At 38.4% G+C, this 27,485-nt stretch overlaps 1 protein-coding gene across 3 annotated transcripts in view; it reads left to right on the top strand.

Annotated features, from left to right (window-relative positions):
* NCOA2 (nuclear receptor coactivator 2) overlaps positions 1–27,485 on the top strand; it is a 184,329-nt gene that overhangs the window by 132,655 nt on the left and 24,189 nt on the right. For all 3 annotated transcript variants that reach the window (XM_027638543.1, XM_027638545.1, XM_027638544.1), the window contains exons 7-15: positions 3,172–3,349; positions 4,744–4,929; positions 5,773–5,874; positions 5,965–6,105; positions 9,207–9,354; positions 11,448–12,717; positions 21,303–21,513; positions 24,610–24,819; positions 26,792–27,007. In XM_027638543.1, the coding sequence (XP_027494344.1) occupies positions 3,172–3,349; positions 4,744–4,929; positions 5,773–5,874; positions 5,965–6,105; positions 9,207–9,354; positions 11,448–12,717; positions 21,303–21,513; positions 24,610–24,819; positions 26,792–27,007 (2,662 nt within the window). The remainder of the gene's footprint in view (positions 1–3,171; positions 3,350–4,743; positions 4,930–5,772; positions 5,875–5,964; positions 6,106–9,206; positions 9,355–11,447; positions 12,718–21,302; positions 21,514–24,609; positions 24,820–26,791; positions 27,008–27,485) is intronic.

The raw sequence follows: 27,485 nt of genomic DNA, 5'->3' as shown, positions 1-27,485 counted from the left end.
ATGAACAGTTTATTAGTTGATTTGGTTTAGAAATTTGATCTGTTTTTGCTAAAAAGTGAAACCAAAGAATCCTCAAAATAGTGAGTGTTTCCAGCTGAAGAAAGTGAGTAAAATTCATCAAGCAGCTCCCTCTTTGGAATATTTTAACATATATCTTGGTTCAAACATAAAGTAGGTAGCATGAAAGTGTGGAAAAATAGCCAAGAGAGAACTGACAACACCTCAAAGAATACAAATGTATTTTCCATTCCAATATATCATCTAAAATAATATCTGTTTTCTTGGTTTCCCTTCCATCATGTTGCCCATTATTTGTTAACCCTTTGTCCCAGTAGCTCTGAAGAAAAGTTATTGATTGTGGTGGCTCACATCTGGACACAGAATTAAGAAATTATTACAAAGGTGAAAGCTTCTAGAATATTTAACTTGGTGCACTTGCTCAAAAGCCTGCTGCTGCTTATCTGCAAGATTATTTTATTAATAGAATAGAAAGAAATGAGAGACTGAAATATAAAGCCTTTTGTTATTCTAGGCCCAAAAGACCACTTCTGTGGTCAACCCAAGAAGCAGCTGTGAGGAAACAGCACAGAGCACTTCCTTGGGCAAAGAAGTTGCCACACTAGGAAAGAGTAGAGAAAACTGAAAATTATTGTGGGATGCCAGTAACTCTCAAAATCTCTTGCTTGCCATCTTCACCTTTGAAAATTTTCTCATTAGGACTGCAGTAAACATCTGTGATGGCTTTGGTTTTCCAATCCCTTTGAATTGATGTGTGGACAGCTAGCAAGTAGAATGGTTTAGCCAAACCCATACCCTTCTGCCAGCTCTAAACACCATGTGGTTCCATGGTGAACCAGTTCAGGAGACTGATGTGGCTAGCGTCTTTTTTTTTCTTCAATTAGTTTTCAACCAACTCAGTTCTTTGATCCAGCTCTTCATATCCTCGCACAGTACAGGGTGCTGTCATGATGTGGAAAGGACTAAATCAAAGAGGTCATGCTTACACTGGTTTCAAATGGTGGTGAAATGCAGTCTAAGATCCTAATCCATAGCAGAGGTGCTAACAGAAAATCATATTAGAGCCTCAATTTATTAATAATTGTAAATCATTGCTAGTTTAAATAGTATTCAGCAGGAAAATGTAATGAATGTTAAGAAAGCACATAGAAGGGAGGGAGCTCTCCAAAGAAAGTAAATTAACAGGAGAAACCAAGAATTATCAGAAACAAGAAGGCAATGATAAAAAAAGAAAAGTTAGAGATTAAAATTTATGACAACAGGAGGAAAAAAGACTTGGTTTATCTTAATTTAGAGGCAGTCAGGAAAACTATACACTTGTGCATTTATTTATGGGGTTTATTATGTTGTAATATAAAATAGAATGAAGAAAGTGTGTGTCAACCATTGCCTCAGCTGCTCTGCTTGAGCATTGTGCTTTAACTATCCCTCCGCTGGAACAGAATGATTATCTAACTTAGTTTGGGAAGAACCTCTGAAGCCTGTGTATTCCAACCTCCCAGTGCAAGCTGGTCCAAGTACAACAGGTGGCCCAGATCCAAGTCCAGCCAAGGTTTGAACAGCTCTGGGGAGGGCAGTTTCACAACCTCTTCCCATATCTGACCACCTTCATAGTGAATTTTTTTTCCTTGTATCTCCATGAAGTTTCCAGTCTTCCAATGCATGTCTGTTGTGTCTTATCCTTCCCTTGTGAACCTCTGACTAGAGCCTGGCTCTGTCTTCTCTTTAGCCTTGTGCTAGGTGGCTGAAGACAGAAGTAAATTCCATCCTAAGACTTCTCTTTTGCTGTCTGGATTTGCTAATTGTTCAGTAGTGTACAGCATTTTTAACATCTCTGTAATCAGAGGACTTGAGAACTGCCTGCTAAGACCAACGCACAAGTTGTACAGTGTACAAATGCGGCCGTATCAAATATGCCACATGCTTGCTATGGCAGCTCCTGTGTTCAGGTTTAGTATGGATCCACTTGGTTTTGACCCATAATGAATCATGAGTTGCGTGCTTTTCTGATTTCTTTCTGTCTCTGGAGATACAATAACTCACAACTCTTCTAGTGATTTCCTGCCAATCCTTAGAGAGGTGAATGAATCAGGCAAAGCTGAAGAAGTCTGTGTAGGATGTTAGTGGAATGCTTTGGTGCTTTAAGTTTAAATGTATCCCCCTTTATCTGCTCTTATGAGATAAAGTTAGATGAATGTATTCTGACATTTCTACCGTCCACAATCATGCTGACATCTTAAGAAAAATAAAGTTTACATGAGAATTTCTTACCAATACTCAAATTTTTACTTTATCCTCATTGGGTAGAAGTGATGTAGTATTTGGCTTAGGCTTCAGATAACGCAGGGGAGATATCTTGGAAAGAATGCTGCAGCGAGGTTGTTACTGTCACAAGAGATAAGGGGGGAAACTATTCAGCAGAAAATACTAATGTAGACACTTCCTCACAGAAACTTTAAGTCCTTTGGAAAACCGTGAAGCTGAGCTGAAGAGGTGAAAGTCTGGTTCCTGTTCTCTGGATCATGTGTGGATTGAATTAAACTGGTGTCAAATTAAAAAAAAATTAAAGCACTCCTGGCAGTAGAGACTAAAGCTCTCCCATCCTTACTGCTCACTGCCTGCTCTGAGCTCCCTTTGCCCTTCTCTGCTGTTAATCTCTCGCATTCCTGGCTGCGTGAAGATCCACTTCTGGGGATGGGGAGAGAGTCTTTCTCTTTCTTTCTGCTTGTGTTTTCCTTGCCTTGTAACAGCATGTCCTGTGGTGTTTTCCTGGGATCAGTCTTCCTGTACTACATAGAGGAGTGAACAGGCTGTAGGTTTAGCAGAACCATCTTCTGATAAATAGCAACCTCTTCCATTATTTATGTTTGTTTGTTTGGGGTGGGAGATTTGGTTTTTTTGATGGATGGATTTCATTATTTTGCAAAGTGTGCACCTTTCTGTGCTTTTACACTAGTTTGATATAAGTAAGATTAGATGCTCAATCTGAAATGTGTCCATTGCTATTACAGACAATAATATAAGAACTGGGGTTGATGTGGAAAGATTCTGCTGTGTCTTCTGGGTGGAGTATTTATTTTCTGGGCATCTTGTTAATCTGATTGTTTGGTATTGTGTTTCTCTCTCTCTGCTTTTCTTTTTTTCCCTCTATAGGCCCTAGATGGGTTCTTCTTTGTAGTGAACCCAGAAGGTAATGTCGTGTTTGTTTCTGAGAATGTGACACAGTACCTGAGGTACAACCAAGAAGAGCTGATGAACACAAGCATATATAGCATCCTGCATGTAGGGGACCACAATGAATTTGTCAAAATCCTGCTGCCAAAATCTTTAGGTATATAACTTTTCCTCATATCATATCATTACTTATTTAACTTTGATTTTATAAGTCAGTGTTTCAATAACTGAAGTTAATGTCCTTCTATTACTTACAGTTTCATCGTATACACTCTATATTTTTAATGTATATATAGACTATGAATGATTAATATTATTCTCAAAAGCATCCTCCACTCTTTTCAAATTTTTCTTTGTTAAAATTGCTCTTAGTAACTCATGTTAGCTGATATTTTTTAATGGATCTCCAGGGTGAATCACTAAAAGACAGCATTAGCTATGTGAACTCTGTTAGTTCTCTGTCTAGGCTGGTTTTTCCAAGAATGGCCCAGGAAAGGGGGAATATGAAAGAAAAACCGGCAACCTCCTTATACTAGGATTTTTATTTCAATGTTTTAATTCTTACGCTTATTTTTCAAAACCTGTTTTTGTTAGTTGCAGCCATTTTTTGATTCATATTGATATTAGTTTTAATGTGATTGTATTTTGGAGGAGGTGAAAAGAAGGAGAAAGTCAATACCGGGTGCCTCACTTACCTACAGCAGTTTTTAAAGTGTTATGCAATTCACTGTAGCATTTTATTAGTGTACTTATATACCCTGAAGAAGCAAAAATGTAAATGGCTAAACTCAATATATTACTGCCTTTATTGCATTTTATGACTCAAGAGGGCAAGGGAAGAGTATTTTAAATATGACCCTGCTATTTCCTTATGTCATGCTGCATTAATTCGCTCCGACTAATGTCCAGTACCTATATTTGTGCATCTAAGGATTTTGTTTCTTTTTTTACTTGTCTTAAACACTGTGTTAGGCCTTTATTTTATCCATCACTCCACCCAGGTCATTCTCATCCCTCCAGTCTTTCCCATTGTAGCTGAGACTGCGTGTTTCAGTATATTCCCTATTGTATTGCTTCCTGGTTTTATAAATACATATTAGTTCCTTTTCTTTCCCTTTCTAATCTGGACACAGATTTTTGTACAGTGTAGACATCTCTTTTGTATTAATAACTTTCAAGTTCACTGGAAAGATCCTACATACTGCCTTATTTTTTCCAGACTTACAAATTAACTTGATCTACACAGTACTGTATAATTTTTACATGCACCAATATTTGGACTTTTATCCTGCTTTTCTACTATGTCATTTTAAGTCATTTGAAAAAAGCATGATAGCTGAACAAATTAGCAGTGCTCTTAAAATCTGATAATTTTGTAAATCACTTTGTTATGTACTGGTTTGGGCTTTAATATTAAAATTAGATTGTTGTTGTTAAATGAACTTGTTTCTCGACCAGTTTGCAAAGCACCTTGATTAATTTCCTGTGGATAAGCAGCAGAAATGCCTGCTACCAGGTTTATCTCACTATGTGATCTTTGCTTTTGCTCAGTGAATGGGGGATCTTGGTCTGGTGACACTCCTAGGCGTAATAGCCATACCTTTACTTGTCGGATGCTGGTAAAACCTCTTGCTGATTCTGAAGAAGGCCATGATAACCAGGAAGCACATCAGAAATATGAAACTATGCAGTGCTTTGCTGTTTCTCAACCAAATTCCTTCAAGGAGGACGGTGAAGGTAATTACCACTTCATATTTGTGTTGTTGAAGTTTTGGGGCAATTGATAAAGTGAGCTCTAAGTCCTGAAAAAATGGAAAAATTATAAGTTTTTTTCCTTTTTCATTTAACTGTAGAAAGATACTTTCATCTTGGCTATGAGTGTATACACTTGCATGCACCTATTTGTTAAACCAGTATAGTTGAAATTGAGAGAAACCGTTTACCTGAAGGAGATATCCTAGTTTTACATTGCTTCAGTTGTAAGAAGAATGTAGCTGACTGGGAAGAAAGTTTTGAAGGGCAATTTTTTGAATTCTTAGAATTTGAAGACAATTGTGGTTTACCATTTCCTTTACCATTTACTACTTCAGCAGGTAAATTTCCTCAGATTGTTTTATAAGTATTCAGGTAAGTACAAATGGTTATTTTGAAGCTGCTTTCTCAGAGACAGCAGGCATTTGGGGCATGTTTAAGAAATGTGGTTTAGAAGGTACGAAATGGTGAGTGTTGAAGAAATGTGCTCTTTGTGCCTGTAGTGTATTCTTGTTCATTAATTATCTCCGGAATGGTTGAGCTACTACAGGTATATGCAAAACATGTGCCAATACTTATCAGTTGTGCTGGAGTCCTTGATAATTATTCTTCAAAAAGAGAAAACAAACCCACCTTTTTTGTTTTGTTCAGTGTTGTAGGAAATAATGAAGATATAAACTCACTGAGTTTTGTATATCTTTTTATTGGTACAAGACCTATTTTTTGGTTCAAATAGATTTAAGGAACTTTTTAAAAATATTTTTGAAGTCTTTGTGTAAACAAAAGTCTTCCCCTTCTATAAAAAATAAAGTAACATTTTTCTTTCAGATTTGCAGTCTTGCTTGATTTGTGTTGCAAGAAGAGCGCCAATGAAGGAAAGACCACTTCTTCATTCATCAGAGAGCTTTACTACACGCCAGGATCTACAAGGTATTGTGAAACACGAGTAGGAGTTTTTAATTTCTTTTCCTCAATGGGGAAATTGCTGTAACAAGTGTTTTCTAATGTATCTAATACCAGGCAAAATAACTTCACTGGACACAAGTACCATGCGAGCAGCCATGAAACCTGGCTGGGAGGATTTGGTGAGAAGATGCATTCAGAGGTTCCATTTACAGCACGAGGGAGAAATATCTTTTGCCAAGAGGCATCACCAGGAAGGTTAGGTTTCATATTTTTAGCACTTTCTATATTTAAACTGTTTGTCATTTATATCTCTTGGTTGTTGTTCTCTTTGTTATGTTTACATGGAACAATCGAGGACTAGTGACAGTCCCCTTCTCAAGCTGATTTACCTAACACACTGATGGCTCTCTGTACAGGTGTTGCACCTTTCACCCTATTTGCTTTAACCTGCTTGTTATAACTGTGCCACCTTGGAATGTGCTTTAAAGCTTCAAAATGTCAGTTATTTTGGAATGAAAGACCCTTGCATGTTGCCCAGTGAAATATTCACTGCCCATCATTCTTCAGAACCTCAACTCACACATTGCAGGTCATTGACCTATATTCCTTTTCTCTACAAAAATGGACATTTACTGCCACGTTTCCCTGTGAGAAACACTCAGTGTGAATTGCCAAAGCTGCAGCGCTTGTGCTGTTTGCAAACCTGCATTGTTGCACTGTATCTAGCTGATAAGTGTTATAGAATATAGCACAAGCACATCTACTTAGTCAAGATTACGGCAGGTAAGATGTAGGAGAATACTGCGCTGTGAAAGGTTCCCCATGAGGTTTCTGTGGCAGTGACTGGATGGGGATTTTTGGTAAAACCCTTATACTGCTAATTCTAGTAACATAGATCCAAATTAGTAAAAACAAATGACCCTTTCTAGTCCATGGGAAAGTAATTTCAAAACCAGTGGGGAACAACTGGAACGTTTCCAGTGCAGGAGCATCATTCTTTGGGTTCATGTTTGTAGAACAGGGTTTACAGCCAGCCTGTAACAAATAGTTACTATGGTCATTAAGCAGCAGGCATGCTGTCTTGGAACCAAATTGTAACTGAAATATCAAATTATTCCACCAAATACACACAAAAAAAGAGCTTTAGTCATGAGGCATTAGTTAAATAGTCTTTAATATGTTCTGCTTTCATGAAACTTTAAGGTGGCGTTTTAGGAATGTGGAGGCGCAGAAATACTGTGGTATCTTAGATAGCAGTTTTTGGGGTATATACAGTAGAAGTGCTAAGAGTTCACAGCTGTGATTTCAGACAGAACTGAAGAGGGTAGTATGCAGTTAAAGTTACACCAGGGGTTTAGAGAGCAGTTTCAGGTAAGAACCCACCTGTACCGAAGGTCATCTAGGCGTATCTCTTATGACATCCCACTACTTGTTACTTCAGTCCTCTTCAAGTTATTCCTGACCAAATTAGCAGCTCCTATACCTAGTGCCAAGGTTTGAATGAGTCCTCTCTAAGCTATCTGTGAAGTGATGAAAATATATGTGCTTTGGAGTTTACACTGTATCGTTTTGCAGGAGAGGCTTAGGGTCGTGGTATAAGCTGTGCAATTAGTCTAAATGAGAAGGCTCTTCTCTTGTGGAAGTGAAGAGAGTGAGTGACAAGAGGAGGAGGAAAAACCTCTGGAATTGCTTTATTGCAAAGGATACAGCACTGGGAAGGACTAATGGCTGAAATGTTTCCCTCCCCTGCCCTGCAGCGTAGAAAAGAAAAACAAGGCATATCTTGGGCCATAGCATCTTTGTGCTTGACTGAGAAACCCTTTGCATTTTTTAAGTCGTTATGGTTTGAGAACAGAAGTGAAGAAGGTAATGGTCTCCTGCAAGTAATCCAGTGTTACAATGTGAAAAAAAAATGCAGAATTAGCTTGATAAACAATAAAAAAACATGCTTTGAAATTAAATATCAGTATAAAATGCAGAATATATGGTAAGTTTTTATTGGCCACAGTCAGAAAAACAGCATTTCCTCAGGAGGAATACGGAAACATTCTTGTTTGCTTAAAGAATTGGTTTGGAAAATGATTTAAGTAGAGATTTCACTTGTATCCTGTTGGCATTGAGTACTGGAATTTCCTGATGTGGTATATGCTAAAGTTAAGAGCTTTGGACCTTCTGGTGCCCAAAGGTTAAACTGAAACAATGACATACCTAACAGTGAAATTTTGCTTTGTATTGTTTCACAGTTGTAGGTTTTTGTTTTTCTTTACGTTTTTACTCTGAAAGAAACTCTTCTGGTTGTTTAAATTGTGCTTCCTGTTTTCTCAGTGCCTAAATAATACTTTGAAACCTTGCAGAACAATATATAACAGTGGGGGACAGGGAAGGAAAGCAATCATACCCAGTCTTGCAAGGCTGAAAATGTGATAGCTCTGTAGACGAGACAAATAAAGGCCACCCTTGGAAAACCATGTAATTTCATTACAACAGGAAATACTGAAAGACAAGTAATGAAATGAATATCAGATTATACTGTTAATTAAAAAAAAAAAAATTTAAAAAAACACAGAAAATGTATATGTATGAAAAAAATAGGAAATTAAAATTATTTGTAGAGGTTGAATTTCTTGAAGTTCAGATGTACACTGAAAACTTAAAGAGCTGCAGAATATGTACAGTGAAGTAAACACCAAACCTGAAATGCAGTCAACACTGGGAAAGGGTAACACAGCCCAAATTTTAGCTTAGGTAATTGTATTTGTCATTTTTTTGAGTTGTATATCTTTGTTATTTGTTCTTTAGAAAGTAAAACTTTCTCATTTCAGTTGTTCTTATTTCCAGTTGTTCCCATGTAAGAGATTTATGTACTTTTTAAATTAAAGATGTATTTAAAGTAACTGTTACAAGACAGTTTAGGCAGGCAATATGGAGGAAAAGATACAGGCTGTTGGAAACATGATCTAAAAACTAAAGACATTTGTATTAATCATCACGGTATAGATGATACAGATGAAAAAAAGTATGAGGAACAAAAGGAATTAGACACATATTTGATAAAGAGTGAAATGGATATCAAGAACTTCCTGTTTACTCCTGAAATACACTGTGTTTCATAGTAACTTCCTGTTATTGCTGTCACTCCATATAGATTTTCTTTTAATCACCCTACAATATGTGGGATCCTTTATTTTATGTGCATTTCAACTATTTATTTTCCAAAGTGAGGAGTTTTCTCCTTATTTAAGTAGCACAGTATCTGTGATATCAGTGCTGATTGGATTTAGAGCATCAGATGCTGAGCAGCTAAACTACCTGTACTACAGTTTCTCATTAATTTAACTCTTTTTGCTTGCTTGCAGTGCTGAGGCAGGGACTAGCTTTTAGTCCTGTTTATCGGTTTTCCTTGTCGGATGGCACTATCGCTTCTGCCCAAACGAAGAGCAAGCTCATCCGTTCTCAGACGACTAATGAACCTCAGCTTGTAGTCTCCTTTCATATGCTTCACAGGTAATCCTGGCCACTCTGCTACATCCACACTCTGCAAAGAGACATGGAAAGTACAAGGTTGCATAAGATTTTGAAATCAATGCTTGCAGCAGGAAAAGGCTCTAAGATTATTTCAGGATTTAAAAATGGCATGCTAGATTTTCACATTAAGATCTTCCATTAAACATACATAATTTCCTTTAATGTCGGGTTCTTAATTTCAGTATTTTAATTTCCTATATTTTGCATTAATAGACACAAGAAACTTCAAATATAATTAAATCTAGAAAGCTTTGAAGGATTAAATTTCTGTAGTTCACAGTCTGTCATACATTGGTGCTGGGTCTTCTTAAAAGTACACGTTATAATTACTATGACCTCACTTTGGGCAAATTGCACGTTTTATTCCTTGATTCTCTTCACTCCTTTTCTGGTGCTTGGAGCAGTGGCTTTCACATGTCCAATCCTGAGAAATGCCACCATTATTAGTTTTGAGTTTTTTTAAAAAGCACAGTCAATAATATGTTAAAGTCAAGGATGAGTATCAGAGCTTCAGCATACAATTTTTATTAAGTCACTGTGTGTCCTGTGTGTGTTAGATGTGTTGGCTGATTATAGTTACAATGCTGTTTTCCTTGAATCCTCAGTATCTTTTTTTTTTTTTTTTGTGAGAAGAATAAAACAGTACTTTTACAGAAATTGTAGACTAGCAAATTGACATGACCAAAAGCTGTCTGAATTTTTTTTTTCTTTGGATTGCTGAATGTACCTAGTATTTCATGAAGTACTAAATTTTAAATTTAAGAAAGGACCATTAAGTTAAAAATGGAACTTTCATATATTCTTGCCTTTTTTTTTTTTTTGGCAGAATGCTGGTACTATTGTATTTGTAATAAGGTTTTAAAAATCCTCCTCTCTTTTTATAGTTCATGTTGTTCACCTTTGCCTTTATATGTAACAAATACAGAATAACAAGGGTCACTACTCTGTGTTCTTCAGTTATTTCACTTCTCATGCTTTATCAAAATGTGAATGTTTATCTGCACTTACTTAATCTGTGCAAGTAGGAGTGGTTTTCGTCTCATGGAAAATGCATATTAGGAATGTTCCCTGAGTATGTGTTTTTAGAAGTTCAGAGTTGATTTGGCTTTTGTCAGAACCTCTTTTTTTCTTCCTTATCTACTTGACTCTGTCTCTTCCGTCGCTTTTAGTATTTGAGAATGTGTTCTGATTTTTCTGAATTAGGTTTTAACACAGAAGTAAAAAGTATATTGCATCTTCCTATAAACTAATTAAAATCTACTGAGGAAAAGGGAAGTGACCTTCAGGTGTTCTCACAAGAACTTTTTCTCGGGGGGGGAGGAGGTCTCTCTCTCCGCTGTTTCCTCTGTCTTACAGCCTGTGTTTAAAATGAGTTTCAGCTCACGTGTGTGTGGTTTGGCTTTTTTTTCCTTCTTCTCTTTTCCTAAATGCCTGTGCAAGACTAGATTGCTAACAGACTGTTCTCATTCTAAAGCAGTATCCAGTAGTTCCCTTGGCTCACATGCTGTTTTGGAGCAGTATTGAAATACTCTGGCAGTGTAGAAATGTGACTTTTTCAACTTTCTTTTCACTGTGAACTTGGTGGGCAAATAGCCCACTCTAGCCTTGTGGTGGGACTATCACACAGAAATTCAAAACTCTCCAGCAAACAGCTGTCCACAGCTGTCTTGTAAAACATGTATTTGTTGGGTCATATGTTTCAGATGAGATTTCTGTCGGTTCTAGAAGTTAGCTCTTGTCAAATTGTAGAGGAAAGATACATTAAAGGGAGAGGGTTTGAAATTGTAACCTATCTGCATTTCTAGTGACTGTCATTTAAGTGAAGTATAATTTTGTTTTTCTTCTCTTCCACTGATTTGTTAGTGAGGTTCTGAAAAAACATACTGTTAATGTTCTGCCATGTTAAGAGTTGCATATCACTTTTGTCAAATTGTTGATTTGGTTTTGATTGTAGGGGTTTGGTGTTATTTTAAATCAAGATTTGGGGTTTTGCTTTTTTTTCTGTAAAGTAATTGCAGCTTGGCCAGTGTCATTTTAGCTAACAGGCCGTTTTTCTTCCCCTTGCCACACAGAGAGCAGAATGTCTGTGGAATGAATCAGGATTTAACTGGACAAGGAATGGGGAAGATATTGAACCCAATTAGTTCCAGCAGCCCTGCCCATCAGGCCATGTGCAGTGGGAACCCAGGTCAGGATATGACCATCAGTAGCAATATAAATTTTGCCATAAATGGCCCAAAGGAACAAATGGGCATGCCAGCAGGCAGGTTTGGTGGTTCAGGGGGAATGAACCATGTGTCAAGCATACAAGCATCCACTCCTCAGGGTAGTAACTATGCACTAAAAATGAATAGCCCCTCACAAAGCAGCCCTGGCATGAACCCAGGGCAGCCAAACTCTATGCTTTCCCCAAGGCATCGTGTGAGCCCTGGAGTGGCAGGAAGTCCTCGCATCCCACCCAGTCAGTTCTCCCCTGCAGGAAGCTTACATTCACCTGTGGGAGTCTGCAGCAGCACAGGAAATAGCCATAACTACACCAACAGTTCCCTGAACGCACTTCAGGCCCTCAGCGAGGGCCATGGCGTTTCTCTAGGATCGTCGTTGGCTTCACCTGACCTAAAAATGGGAAATTTACAAAATTCCCCTGTGAATATGAATCCTCCGCAGCTGAGCAAGATGGGAAGCCTGGACTCTAAAGACTGCTTTGGAATATATGGGGAGCAATCAGAAGGTACAACTGGACAAGCAGAGAGCAGCTGCCATTCAGGAGAACAGAAAGATAACAGCGATAGCAACATGCCACCGGTTGTCAGTGGCGAGAGACCTGATGGACAAAATAAACTGCACGACGGAAAAAGCCAGACAAAGCTCTTACAATTGCTGACCACCAAATCAGATCAGATGGAGCCTTCACCTTTGTCCAGTACCATGGGAGACATTAGCAAGGACTCCACAGGAGGGTTACCTGGGTCTGGTTCAGCACATGGAACCTCGCTCAAGGAGAAGCATAAAATTTTGCACAGACTATTGCAGGACAGTAGTTCTCCTGTAGATTTGGCCAAGCTCACAGCAGAGGCCACAGGCAAAGAACTGAATCAGGAGTCCAGTAGCACAGCTCCTGGTTCAGAGGTGACTGTTAAACAGGAACCAGCGAGTCCTAAGAAGAATAATAATGCACTACTTCGCTACTTGCTAGATAAAGATGATACTAAAGATATTGGTTTACCAGACATACCCCCAAAACTGGAGCGGTTGGACAGTAAGACAGACCCTTCCGGTAGCACAAAGTTAATAGCTATGAGGACGGAAAAAGAAGAGATAAGCTTTGAGCCTAATGAACAGGTAAGATAATCTTTGCATTACATGTGAATGACATGTTCTAGACCTGCATTTCTACCATCTAACTTCTTCTAAGAGTAGTATCTTGGCACTTCAGGAAACTATTATCTGTCTTTTGAAATCCAGTCTTCACTCAGTTTTCCAATTGGTGTTACTAGGTTGTGATCATCACTCTGTCTAAAAGCACAGACTCTGCCTGGGAGGAGATGGATAACACAGGCAACCTTTCCCAAATGGTAGTCAGGCAAAGAGAAAATACACATGACTGTTGGTTAGTGTTCACTAATTGACAGCTTTTCCCACAGGCTGATGTTGAACTGCTGTGTGCTAAGTAGGTCCTTGACCTGGCCCAGCATAGCAGCTACACTCCTCCTATGGAAAACAGGTTTGTGCTCAAGAATAGGACTGATATCAACTTTGCATTACTGGTCTTTGTGCTATACTTGACCTGCAAATTAAAATCAGAGCAAATAGACTTCTGTGCCAATTGGGAGGATTTGTTCTCTTTTTTTTTTCCTTAAAAATTCTTTATATTCAACCCAAGTTCCTGTGGATGATTAATCGTTCAGTGTAGAGATCACGTCTCCCTGTGCAAGGTTACCTGCATTTATTTTGCTTTCAGAATTTCTTCACATTCTATGCAAGATTACTTGTTGCTCTACTGCCCAACCTACTAATAAACTGTATGTTGTTAGGACCTATGCTAAAAAGTGTTATTTCACTGGCTTTCATGCAGAATTCACTTTTAAAAAGCACCAGGTTCACATCACCCAGAATGCTCCAGTTTTCAGAGCTTTGCAAGAAAAGGGACACAGCAAAAGCAATTTGCTACTCCAATATGTTTATTTTATTTATAAAATGGGTAATTACAATATCAATTTTAATATAAGGCATTTTCTGGGGAGGTTATAACTAACTGGAGTTAATGATCCTTAGATTTGTCCTACACTATCAACTCTCACAGCTGGTCATTAATCCCTAGGCAGCCCTGTGCATGAAGCCTTAGTTTGTAAATCATGATCAGATCATACACTGTGCAAACATTCATGGTTCTCATTCACAGTCATATCCTTCATTATTAAAATATTGGATTTTAAAATATTGCATATTTTTAATGTGCGGACTAGGTTTGAAAAGTTTGTTTTTATGAATCTGTTGTAGTTATTTATTGTATGTCTATATAGACATCATTTTTTATATTTTCTATATTGTATTTTGAGGCTGAGGAGGGATAGACAACATGTTCTTAGCCCTAAGTCACAGCATTGGTTATTATTTTTTATTTGCCCTTTCGGCAGTCTGTAACTAGTAGACAGTTCTTTCAGCAGTGGTTATAAACACAAAACATAGAGACCAAACACACCACTACAGTGTGGATGCAGCATTGTTTAAATGTCAGTTATCCAGGCTATTCCTAAGGTTGCTTGTTCTGTTTCAACAGAATTTGACAACTATTGCCATTATGTATGAGCAGTTGTGGTTTTTCAATCCTTCCCATGCTTTAGGGGAAACCAAGCCAAATTACACTAATTTCTACAGGGATTTATCCTCAAGCCTGGATGTTAGTTTAGTTTTGAAAGAAAGCTGCTATTTTGTAGTGTCTGTAGAGGTGGGGCTTAGATTCTCTCTGAGAACTTATGCTTCATTAGGCTAGAAAAACACAAATATCAAGAAATTCACAGCTAAACTGACAAAAATTGACTATTTTAAAAGTATCTGATAGATTTCAATTTTTAGTTCGGATCCTTAACACTGACTGCATTGAAGGCAGAGATCTTCAGTCCTTCGTATTAGGTACTGGACAAGAATGTAGAATTTGGTAATCACCAAAAAATTTATGTCCATCATCCACAGATCAAAATCATGGTCTCTAGATGGTTTATTAATAAGAATTAAATTTCTAAAAGAATATAAATATTCTCTTTTATGATCTCTATGGAGTGCACAGTGAACATCTTAGCTTGTGAACCCATTCCGAGAGAGCAAGTTTTGTCCCCTCTAGAAATTAGCTGTCTACTCCAAGGTGGTCCTACGAGTTCCTTTTATCGTTGATGGAAAAATAGAAAGGTATTCCACAATTTTTTTATCTTATCTTAATGTGTGTCTAAAATAGAGAAGGTAAACTGCCCCTCAGTGATACTGCCATTGACAAGTGGTAGCACAGATGAAGAGTTTAAACGAGCTGCCTTACTTTCTGGTGACTACAGATACGAAGTTGTCTCACCCTAAATGTAAACATGTAACTAATTATAAGACCAACTTTACAGAAAGAATCTTTACAGTGTCTACAAGCACTACCAAGCAGTTGAAAATCAGGTTCTCCAGAGTTATGAACTTCATGAAGTGAATAGTCTATTCATTCTTTTATTTTTAGATTTAATATTCCTGAGGTCAGGGAGCAATTTGAGGAGGTTGAAGTATGGACTATAAGTGTATTGCCTTTTCTTAAAATTTGAAGACAGAGTTTGTCTCCCAGGACAGGGGAACCAGAGGTACAGAAAAGGTCCAGGAGTTGGGTTTATTCAGAAAGCCATGAAGCTGTGCAGGAATTGTGATAAAGTGGTAAGGCCTTCCTCAACCCCAAGGCAGAGAGGAGCCAGTCCCATCTCTGTGAGGGAAGACTGCTGGATAGTGACAGAAGGGCTTTTATTGCTCCCGTTGGTTGTAAACAGAGTTTTAAAACCTACTTAAAATGCAGTGAAACCTGGAGCTGAATAAACAGAAGTCCAGAGTGGAGCAGGAGAGGAAATGGTGGGGAATATAGAATAATCTAAGTGTTTAACTGTCTGAAGGCCAGGCCTTTAAACAAATAACCACTTTACTCCAATTATGATATCACTGAAAATATTTAGCATCAAAAACTCTTCAGCTTTGGAAGATGGTCTCCTACAGGAAGTGACCATTGCCTAAATTTAGATCAAAGCTGGAACTATTTAGTACAAGACCAGAACACAGATTCTTGTGCTAAATTCTTCCATCCTCCTGTATCCTTCCCCCTCCTTCTTCCTTCCATATGTAAAAATTAGCCATGTGCTTGTGTTACCTATTTTGCAGGTTTATTTAAAACTTCTCCTCCCTGAGGAATGTTGTATTTTTAAGTAATTAGTCATTGGGGTGTGCAGTTTCTTTGGAAACAGCAGTAGACCAGCAGTGGGGTGGCCTCTGCAAGGGAGATGGGTGTGTTGGGAGGCAGCAGAGCCATTGCATTTTCTCCTTTTACTTTTGGTGTGACTTTCTGAGCAGGAAATGCTTTGAAGTGCACCACTGTACTAAAAATAGCAGTCTTCTAGGTAGTGTGTTTAAACATACACTTCTGCAGGGAGCAGCAACTGACAGGAAGCCTTTCTCAAATGGCAGAGAATATTTCCAGCACTGCCGTACCTTTTTCCCTTCCTTGGTGGGATAGTGGTTAACAAGCTTTATTAGGCTGATTCTTATTCAAGTTACAGCAGCTGTAGGGAAGAGTATGAAAGAGACCTGCTGCGGGACGCTCAGTGGAGTTTTTCCTCCAGCACCAACTGTAGCAGCGCTGTTGCTGTTGAGCACAAGTGCTCATACCACTGTTAAAAAGGGAAGAGTGTGTCCTTCAGCAGTAAGCCTGCCTTCTCTCACTCTCCCTGACAGCCCACTGGCTACTGTGTGGCTGCAAGGTGGGACTTTACCCTGCACCTTCCCTATACACCACTGCTCGGGGTGTCCTTCTTTGTGCTTCTGGCTGCAGCCAGCACATGCTGTGGTCATGAGATGGTCAAGACCGGCTGACAACTTCGAGGGGAAGGAGGGTGAAAGTAAGGGGACGTCAGAGAAACATGATGAACAGTGTCAGATATTGCCTTGCTAAAGTAGTTTATTCTCTGAGAAATCACTTGGGATAGTGTGAAATAAAATCCTAATCTTCACAAGTGTACTCTCCTCTTTTTTAGCCAGTAGACAATATAGACAGCCTGTTTGACAGGGACTTCACAAGGAACAGTCTCCAGCAGTGCTGTTCCAGAAATTATCTTAAGCATATACATTTTTTTCCTAAAACTCAGAAACTGTTCTGGAGTTCCTCACATACTTTATCAACTCTGCTTTATGTGGAAACCATTATCTTCCCAAGGCTAGCATATTTTCTTTACACATGCCACTCATCTTCCAAAAACCTATTTCTGGTTTAATAGTCCAAAATCCATTAAGTTGATGAGGAACATTGGTTTCTTCCTGAAATTCTATCAAAACCTTAGAATAGGGATTCCATTTTCTGAATGTCTTTCAATTAGATTTCTGTTTTCAAAAGTTAGTCATAGAGTAGCCTGATAATATAATAGGATTTCTAGCCAATTTCATCTTTATTGCAGTTACCACAGAGAAAAATACCATATTGATTTCACTTCTAATTTCCTTTTCCCTTCTTTTTATAATCCTTTAATTTATCACTGGTTTGGATCAGGAATTTGGTTATGTTTACCTCTTGTGGTCAACTGCTCTGCCCACGCTTCAGAGGTAGCAGATGAGCTAACTTCTGATTTATGTAAGGAAGGTATAGTTTGAAGTTGTGTCCCCACCAGAAGACATCCTGTTGTAAGTCCTTAGAATACAGGGTCTTGCCCATGGCAGGAAGGAGATTTCCAGAAAGTTGAGAATATTATCCAGTCCTTTACTATCCATGGAAGCTAGACTTTGACATAGTAACTTCTTGTAAACCAGACTTCATGTTGAGGTGTAGCTGCCTTTCAGTAGGGCTAAAAAAATTCTGTAAGCACTTAACTTTATTCTGTATTTCTCTACATGACGGTATAAAACAAGTACATTTTCAAATGCAAAAATATTTCTAAGAATAATTTGTCTTATGCTTCCTGGTATTTGGTGTCCAAGTTCTGTGGAGATTGTAGTAATTGCATTGCTTAGAGATATGAAAATTCATACACAAAAACTTTCTTGTGATGCTTAACACCTTATCAGGCTTTTTTTTTCCCCCCCCCCAATTTATGACAAATAATTGTTTTGCAGGGAGGTTAGGGTGTGCCTTCTATTTACATAAAGTTCAATTTAGACCATTAACAAAATAAATATAGAATATAAATAAAGGAAAAATCCCATGAAACTAACCAAGTAAATATTTTAATACTAGTTTCTTCACATATGGTGCCCTTTGAGGGTGACTCTGGAAAGACTTAGGCTAATGTCCTAGCTTGGTCTTACTTCTAAACCTATCTGGGAACTTCTGTGGCAGTTGAGAACCCTCATAAAAAATAATATTGATTATGTTATGCAAAAAAAAAGGGGAAGGTTATGTATTTATGTTGTTGAAATACATCTGTTGCATTTGGCCTTTCTTTGCCACTTCCTGAAAGGAATTAAAAGCATCTTAGGGAGTGCTGTTTTCTGACACATTTGTATCAATATGTTCCATTGTTTTGGGTTTGGTTTGGGGTTGTTATTATTTTAACACCTAATGTTTAAACAACAAATTGCAGTAGCCAGAATGTTAAAAGAGAGGACAACACAAAATCTCTCACAAAACCAACCAAAAAAAACCCCTTACAACATATAAAACTTCCCTTCACTATTGTCTCAGATACGTTTAATGAAGGCCATATGTCTTAATTCCCCCAAAGAGTACTGAATCATCCTTCTATAATTTATGATACTCAATATCGGTCTCTTCTACTGGCTCTTGCAGTCTTCTTGTACCAGATCTCCCATCACTCAAACTGCAGCTCCTATAAACATCACTCATGGCTGTCTCTTGGAGCACTGTTTTGAATCTGCTTATCACCTGTCCGTGCCATGATTTAGGCTTCATAGAATCACACTTGATTCCTCCTGGCTCAGCCTTTTTTGTCAGTGTACTGTGTCCATCCAGCTGCTTGTAATTGCCTGGAAGGTAGTGGGATTTGTCAAAAACAGGTAATGTTGGACCAACCCTTTTTTCTTTGGCAGGAGGGTAGCGAGCTTGTTGACATAAGAGAAGCAGTGTGTGCCATGTGCCTGGGTTTGAGTGAGGCTCTTTGGCCCTTTTACTTCTAGCACTCTGATAAGCAGGTTAGAGATGCATGATCAAGATGAATCTGCTGTGAGTGGGCAGGAAGCTGTTTGGAAATCCTTACACACACAGTAGTTATTGATGGATTCACTGTCAGAATGGAGATTCTGCAGGAGCTTGTGCAGCATCTAGAGCTTTTCTGTGTTTTAGTTATCCTGAATGACCTGATGGGAGAATAGAGCGTATCCTTGGTAAAGATGTGTGTGGTACTTGAATATTTGCAAGCGCACTGGAGGGCAGAATTCAAATTCAGCTGCAACAAAGAGATATAGAGAAAATATGTTAGAACATTCAGGGTGAATAAATGCTATTTATTATCAATAGTCAAGGATAAGGTTACAGATTTTTTTTTAAAAAGGAGGGGACAACTGACTAGATAGGACTTTTTCAGAACTGTGTCTAGGAATCATGATGAGTTTGAGTCAGTAATGTCACGTAATTAAAAAAATTACAGCTTTTCTGGAATATGCCATCAAAGCATATCATGTGTAGAGTAAATTTTCTGCTTTACTCAGCAGCTGTAAGTCCTTCATTTTAAGTCCTGTTCCAGATATGGCTTCAGCCAAAGTGTGGGTCAGCTGAAGGCAATCTGCAGGAGTAACAAGACTAATAAGCGGTCTAGAAAACAGTTTATATGCTGAAGAAGATTCACAAATTGAAGTTGTTTATTTATTTCAGCTTAAGATCAAAAGGGCATGTATTTTCAAATACAGAAAAATAAGAAAAAGAAAGGGGAGCACAGTGTGTTTTCCAGCTTCAAAATACAATTGGAAGGAAAGGCCTCCATTTCAGTGAGAGAGATTTTGCATTGAGACTGAGAAAAAACCCACAAGAATAGTAAGGATGGCAGAGTGCTGAAACCAATTCCCCAGGGAAGCTGTGGATTTTTTGTCACTGGATGTTTTTAACAAGTTGCTGTATGAACTTCTGTAAGGAATGCCATACGCTGATCTTGCCTTCAGGTTTTAAATTTCCTCCAGTCCTCTAATTCTGTGATTTCCTACCATTTTGCCAATTACACCAGCCTCCAGATCACCCACATGATGCCTTTTAATGGAGTAAACTCCCTCCTTTTGCATCATATACTCCAATCTGTAAGACTAGGAGATGATGTAGAAGGAGTAAAGGAGTAAATACCATGCTTATTTGCAGCCAGTCACCCAAAAAAGGCATGTAGCAGTGTAACCTTGGGGCATTTTAGCTACCTTTGAATAAAATAGCTGAGCTTCCCAGGGGCAGGTTAGATGTGGCAGCAGGAGTTTTGTGCATACTGTACAATGTGCAGTGCTTCCTAGCTAGCCTGCTAGAGCCTCTGTAGTTAATTTAAAACTATCTCTGCATTATCCTGCGATCTGTGCTGTGAGCTTGCTATCAATAAGTCAGAAGTTCATGATATGGGGAAGGACAAAAACCCAGGAAGAATTGTATTTCAGTTGTGCATGTTTGTGGTGTTATTTCTCAGTTCCCTGTCCTTCACAGCTAGCTGTTCACTCTGCCTCTCTTCCATCATTGCACATTTCCTAATGAAGATGCTGATTTTGAGTAGATATTTGTTATAAATACTGTCATAATATGTTTCCTGTGCAGCTTGGTGGTAAGTGAGTCTGGACTCTCTGTTGTTAATTATTACCCAAGTTTTATCCTATTCAAGGGTTTAGGGTTGGAGAATATAGTTGTGATGACTTCCACATTTCAGTCATAAAAATATTCTAATTCTTAGAGTTTACAGACAGAGAAGCTACCAGAAAAATACTTACAAAAATCAACATTTTTAAGAAAAACAAGCAGGTCAGTATTTATGTTAGTATAGGATGAACTTAATTTTTCTTCCATCTTTATTTCATGATAATTTTCTAGTGAATTAAGTGTAACTAGATTTCTCTTTTCTTACTCCAGAGAAGTTTTTTTCAGTTATTTCGGAAGTTGTGAGCTAAATCAATTCCTAATTCTAGTAACTAGTTCTCAGGTTTTAATTTATTGAACTTCATTGAAACGTGTATTTCTTGCTAGTTAACTTATATAGAGTTATTCAGTGTTCAAGTTTTGAATGTGACAAAGAAAAAGCATATGGGTAATTGTTTTAGCCATGAAGCAACTTTTCCATCATATGCTTTTAATCAAGTCATAAAGAGACTAGAAATATGACTGTGCTGAAAGGAATATTAGTTATACCTATGTAAACCTCCATCTTCAGCACTGTTGGATCTCTTCTCCTGCCAAAATTATTCCTGCTGTCAGCACCGATCACCGAGTGCACAGGGAGAGTCTCCCTGTTGCCTGAGGTATGAACCATGTTGAATCATACATCTTGATGCTGAGCTTTTGAAGGGGTGCCAGTGCCACACTGGTCTCCCCACAAGCAAGGCAGACGAGCCCTGGGAAGCCTGCACAGTCCCCTTACAACAGCTTTGTGAGCTTCCTCCACATCGGGCATCTTGGCAGATGCATCCAAAACCGGTGCGGGTGTAAGAGTTGCAGGCTGCCTGGCTTGGTGTGAGCAGGATGCCAATAGCAGGCGAACAGCTATGCGTACTGTGGGTTTGTGCTTTTTTTGTTGCAGCCAGGCAGTGAATTGGATAACTTGGAAGAGATTCTGGATGACCTGCAGAACAGCCAGTTACCACAGCTTTTCCCAGATAGCCGCCCAGGCGTGCCAGCGGGCTCGGTCGACAAGCAAGCCATCATCAATGACCTCATGCAGCTCACCAGTGACAGCAGCCCTGGCGTGGCGGTGGCCACCCAGAAACCAGCAATGAGGATTTCACAGAGCAGTGAGTCCACTCTGCCTTCGACACACGTGTACACTAAGCTTGTGAACCCCCAGAGCAGGGGGGTCGAGGTGTCCCTGGGTCGGCTGGGGAGGAACCGGGTAGCTCCTTGTCTGGGGTTGCATGATGACACAGCGCCACCTGCGGTCGTCCCATTTCAAAACACACGTGGAGGTTAAGTCTAATTCACACCAAGTTCACCCTGGAAGTCTGTGTCCTCTGAGGAATTCTAAGGGGTACCCTCAAAATAAAGCAAATGTCCCCTGTTGCGGTTGTATCTGATGCTGCTGTTGTGAGGGCTTTGGCATGGAGAGTGGTTTTTTGTGATGCAGATCACTCCTTTCTGGCAGCTCTTGCAATAAAAGGGACAAGAGATGAATGAAGGAGAATCTTCTTCTAAAACCACAAGATTAATAGAAGGACAGAAGATAAAGAGGAATGTCCAAGTTTAATTTGAAATTGTGGCTTTTAATTGTGTCCCTTCCAGCTGACAGTTTTCCTTAATTTTATTAATTAGCTTACAAATCAGCATTGAAATGTTGGTTTACCACCATAGAATAATGGAAAGCAAGCAAGACAGAAGTCTTATCAACTAATGTTGAATAAAGTAGCATAAAAAGCCACTACTTCATTTTTTACTCCTGTTGGCTAGGGTGGCAGCATCTATTTACTTCCTTAGATGTAAACTGATTTCTTTTTTTGTAAAACTTTTTAGATAATAATTTTAGATATTCTGATAATATTAAAAAAACACCGGGCCACTTTCAAAGTAACCCAAATTACTTAGAAATGTTCAAATAAATATTAATATTCTGTTGGTAAATATTAGTGTTTAAATTCGTATTAAAGCCACTTCAGATCCTTAAATAATCACTTGTTATCAATGTTGCTCAGAGTAAGATGCTTGGATTTAAATGTACTCAGTTTTATAAGTATGGGTGTACTAACAGCAGCAGCACGAAAGTCAGAAGAAAATCTCTGTGCATGTAGGATATTCTTTTTGAAGCAAGGTTTGTTGGTTCCTTCCAATGGAGCCTTTTGACTTTCTAGAGTTAACCTAGCTTTAAATCTGCTTTCAAAGCTACTGACAGTACAGTAACAGTATGATTGTACATGAGAGTGACTTGGTGGTTAGCAGCAGTTCTGTAAAAGCAGCATCCTGTTTCCCATCTATATTAAAAGCCTAAAACCTTTTCCTCTGGCTCAGTCTTGTGTCTGTGCCTGATTTCCCTAGGAACTTCTGCTTTGTTTTCAGTAGAAAAACATACAGAAAACAGGTGCACAGAAATAGTGAGGGGCTTCTCATATGCTCACAGAAAACCAATGTAGAATGATTGTCAAATCATATACAATTCCAAAAGGGGTTTGGGGTTTTTTAATTATTTTTTGTTTTCTGAAGAAATAACCAGCTTTCATGTTACAGGTTTTACATGAAAATACTTAAAATATTTTTATCTGTTAAAAGAAAAAACTGCTAGATTTGCCAAATTTCTTGAGTCTGTTACACGGGAACAAGGAGCCTCCTTCAGTCCCATCCTGACCACGAGGAGAATATGTGATCTAATCACCATCACAGTTCATCAGCTGTGTTCTTATTTTGTGCTGCATTTCCAGCTTTCCTTTTGTAAGATCAGGAGGTGCTGGCAAAACCACACATATAACAACTCGCTCATCTATGTGATTTTTCAAACTTTTGGAACAAACTACTCTGAAATTGTCACTTAAGTTCATTTTTGGTTCAATCCTTAAACTTGATGATGCCCCTAATCTTGAGAAGGTAATTTTTGTTTCATGAGTAAGTTTTGTTTACTTGTTTGAACAGACAGACAAGACAAAATTTTGATCTCATGGTTAAGAATTAGGCGTATGTGATGTGATGTTTTTCCTGTACATACATGTAGGCAAATTCACCTGCCAGAGAACTTAACACTAAAAAAAGGAATAAATATAATGAGTTCCTGCAATCTGGTTTTATAAAATAAGAACAAAAGTCAGAGACCTTTGGAATAGAATGTTTCTGTGCTTTTTAATAAGCTTACTAAACCCCATATAAGTTTCCAAATTCAAAAGTAGCACTACTTCAATCTAAAATAAGAAAGAAGTTTTTTAACGTCTTTGTAATGTGGTAAAATGCAGAAGTCGCTTTAAGGATGCTGTTAAATCAGAACCTCTACTAGGGGAAGCTATCAGGAAGTACTGCAAATAATAATTTCACAAAAGTGTGTAATTTACTTGTATGTATTTCGTGAGTATGATTGGAAATGGAATCATAGCTACAAGGTCAGTGTTTGATTCATGTTTGAGAACTAGTTGTGCACATACGAGATGCTTTTTGCATTGGAACATTGCCCAAAGACTAGCTGAGCCAGATGCTTGCCAATCATAATCTGAAACTCGCTTTTCTGAGGCAGTCTTCTTCACAGAGGGTGATTTTAAAAGCACAAACTAGAAGAAAATAGTTACATAAAGATGACAGTAACCATCAAGGATGGTTCTGTTTTACCAGAATATTATTGTGGCACAGCTCTAATTCTGGACCAGTTATTTATTGTTGCTGAATCATGGAAGTATTTATTTTTATTAATGAAAAAAATTTAAAAAAAATAATTAAAAGGGACATGTAGAAATGGGGCTATGGGATCCAATATAGACTCAATCTGCCCTTAATTTTGATAACTTCTTCGGGGCACAGCTTGTGCTGGAAAACACTCAAAACTGAGATAATTCCTAACAATCTGCCTCAGGATGAGATCTGCATGCAATTACAGTCCTACTAGGTATAAGATTATTTGGCAGTAGCATGCACATCACATAGGGGTGTATTTTGCTGTAGTGGCTCTTCTGTCAGTTAAATTGCATCATTTAAAGTTTTTTAAAATATACATCATATCTGGTTTGTGTCAGAATGTTCCATTTTGAAATTTACGTTAAAATGTCAAGAAGGGATGTTTCTCAGACGGATAAGAGTGGGTAAATTAAGCAGCATTAAATAGCTCAGCCCAAGAGCTTTAATTGTGTCTGGGTTCTTTTTTTTTTCTTTTTAACCTGTAAAGTTTCCATTTTGTAACTTTGCTTTTTTTCTTTGCTCCTCCTGTCTAGCTTTTAATAACCCACGAGCAGGGCAACTGGGCAGGTTATTACCAAACCAGAATTTACCACTTGACATCACACTGCAGAACCCAACAGGTGCAGGAACTTTCCCACCCATAAGAACGAGTAGCCCTTACTCAGTGATACCTCAGCCGGGTCTGATGGGCAGGAATGAAGGGATAATAGGAAGTCAAGGAACTTTAGGCAGCAGTAGCACAGGTAAGATGACTTCCTTTTCTTTTTTTTTCTTTTTTAATATACTTGAGTGACAGGCTATAGCATGTGTAGCTTAACGTTGGGGTTATTACAAGTACAGGTTATTACTTTCCAAGAAGTCTGGGAAAATCATGTTTCGTGGGATGATATGTATTGGCATATTTATTTTGAATTTCTGTGTCTGCGTATTTTTAGTCCTGCCCCTGTGCAGTGCTTGTCACCTACCAGAAAACTTCTAGATGAACACAGTGTAATGGCAATTAGAGTCTGTTCACATAAATATTACAGATTCAGCTGAGGCTTAAATAGGTAAAAATCTAATCTTTCTGCCTCACAAAAACAAATGAACCACTAGTCTATGGAGATGGGTCTTTCAAAACAAAATTGTGGGCAATACTGCTGCCCTTACAATGTGTGTCTCTACAGAACTTGATTTTGCCATCAATTATCCTGTATTTAGTAGCCTTTGTTCTCATTTTAAATGAAAGAAATGCTAATGTTTTCATCATTTTCTGGCACATAACCTTTTTGAGAACCATTGGATGTTGCGGTTACAACACATTAACTTAATAATGTACAGAGGTGTTGTAGCGTGTTTGGCAAGAACAGTCTGGCTGGTGGACTTACTTCAACTAATGCACAGTCTGAGACTGTGGAAGTGTGTGACAACAGCTATAAGAGCTCTGAGTAAATAAATGGGCATTGTAAGTCCTTTCAGATGGCTATTCAGTGTCAAATTTTTATATTTAGTTCGCATCAGTATTAAAAAAGGAATTCTGCTGCATAATAATGAAATAGCCCATTTAAGCAGTTCAACTTGTATTCTTTTAAGTGTCCTATTTCTTTCATATTCTGTATACATATTAGAGGATTTCATTCATCTTATGTATACAAATTAGAGAGTATTATTGTGTTCCTACCTTGCTCTAGCACAACAGCTCATAGAATATGTACACAAATAGAACAAACCTGAGGATGTAACACTAAAGCAAATTTTGTCAGCACACAAAACAAAGACCCTCTTCAACCAGTTTTTCTCTTTGGTTATTTGTCACCAAGTAATTGAACTGATGAGTAATAATTATTTGTGTGGCTTTTAGTATTCATTTAAGGATATTGCAAAATGCAACTGGAGAAACAAATCTGAACCAATAGTCCAATCTGAAATTAGTGTTTTACCTGCTCTTTTGACTGATTAAAATTGAAATGTGTAAATACTATGAACGCCCATCTTCGGATTTTAGGGGTTTTTTGTGTTGGAGTTTGGCTGAGGTTTTTTGGCTACTGTCAGAGTGTAGTATTCTATATATTCCAAGTGTAAATAAACTGTATCAGTTGTTTACAGTAGATGTGGGAGGACTTCCCCTACAATAACGGTAATGAACTTCAGCATCTATCGGAAAGTTCCTGCGAGTAATTTCCCTGCACTGTACATCGGTGCGAGATTATCTGGGTGAACCTTGAAGCTAAGAAGGCTCTAGGTTCCAGATGAAGGAAGTCACCAAAAGATGTTTGCAGAATGTGAATTTATATACAATCCTTCTAATTTGTAAGCATGTTTACATTAACACGTTGTTACTCAAGTCTCCATTCTCACTTAGCACTTGGAAAGTAAAGCAGTGACATACAAATCAGCAAACGTGATTCATTTCCTGAGGAAGGAAGTTAAGGCTATCCACACACCCTCAGCACCTGTTGCAGACTACATATGGGAACACTTACTCTGAACAGCATTTTGGAAATGATAAAGGGATCTTCCTCTTGTAAAATGTATAACAATCTCCAGTCCCTTGACTAAGTAGCATAAGGCATTGTTCTGTAGCTTGGCACGTCTGGATGGGCAGTTGTGGTACAATGTGATTTGAGTGAAATCAGTGCACTTTTGTTGCTGAAAATGCAGCTCATCAGGCAGCAGTAGTGCTAAAGATGTTCTGAATCATGTGCTGGTACCTAAGTCTGTTTGGCTTTTGTGCAGGAATGATCGGTGGCAATGCCCCTCGACCTGCCATGACTTCTGGAGACTGGGGAAGCCAGGCTGCTGCTGTGAGGGTGAGCTGTGCACCCACAGCCAGCGCCATGAACAGGCCGGTGCAAGCAGGCATGATCCGCAACCCCACGGCCAGCATCCCCTTGAGACCCAGCAACCAGGCTGGCCCGAGGCAGATGCTTCCATCTCAGGTCATGAATATGGGTAAGTCAGGGCGTGCGTGGAGTTGTTTCTTTTGGCATATGCTGGGTTGTTAAAGATGAAGCAGAGAAAAAAAAAAAAGAAAAAAAATACTTCAATTATAGGTTTGATGAGAACCATATTTCACAGTGAAAATTTCTTGTGGACGTGGGAAGGAAGGTGTCTAAAACACTACATTTTAATGCACGTGTTGAGATGGACAGTTCCTGCTACTCTATGGCTCCACAGTGGTGTGGCAAAAGAAAGAGCATAAGAAGTAGCTCTTGTTTAGTAAAGACTGTAGAGATTTTTTTAAAGGAAATGCTGTGAACATTATAAGTGTTTCTGGTCACTTTTAAAGCAAGTACATTACGATACTGACACTGTATGCTGTCTTTTTTTATGCTTGTCTTATTAAGTTTTGCATCTATGATGTTGTATCTGCTATTTTATAATTTTGAGCCACTTTCAGAGTTCTCATGTTTTCTCAAATTTTAAAAGC

Source organism: Corapipo altera, unplaced genomic scaffold (assembly GCF_003945725.1).
Source record: "Corapipo altera isolate COAL_440 unplaced genomic scaffold, ASM394572v1 49, whole genome shotgun sequence".
Classification (NCBI taxonomy): Eukaryota; Metazoa; Chordata; class Aves; order Passeriformes; family Pipridae; genus Corapipo; species Corapipo altera.
The sequence above is the reverse complement of the archived record's forward strand: the minus strand, read 5'-3'. Positions and strand labels throughout refer to the sequence as shown.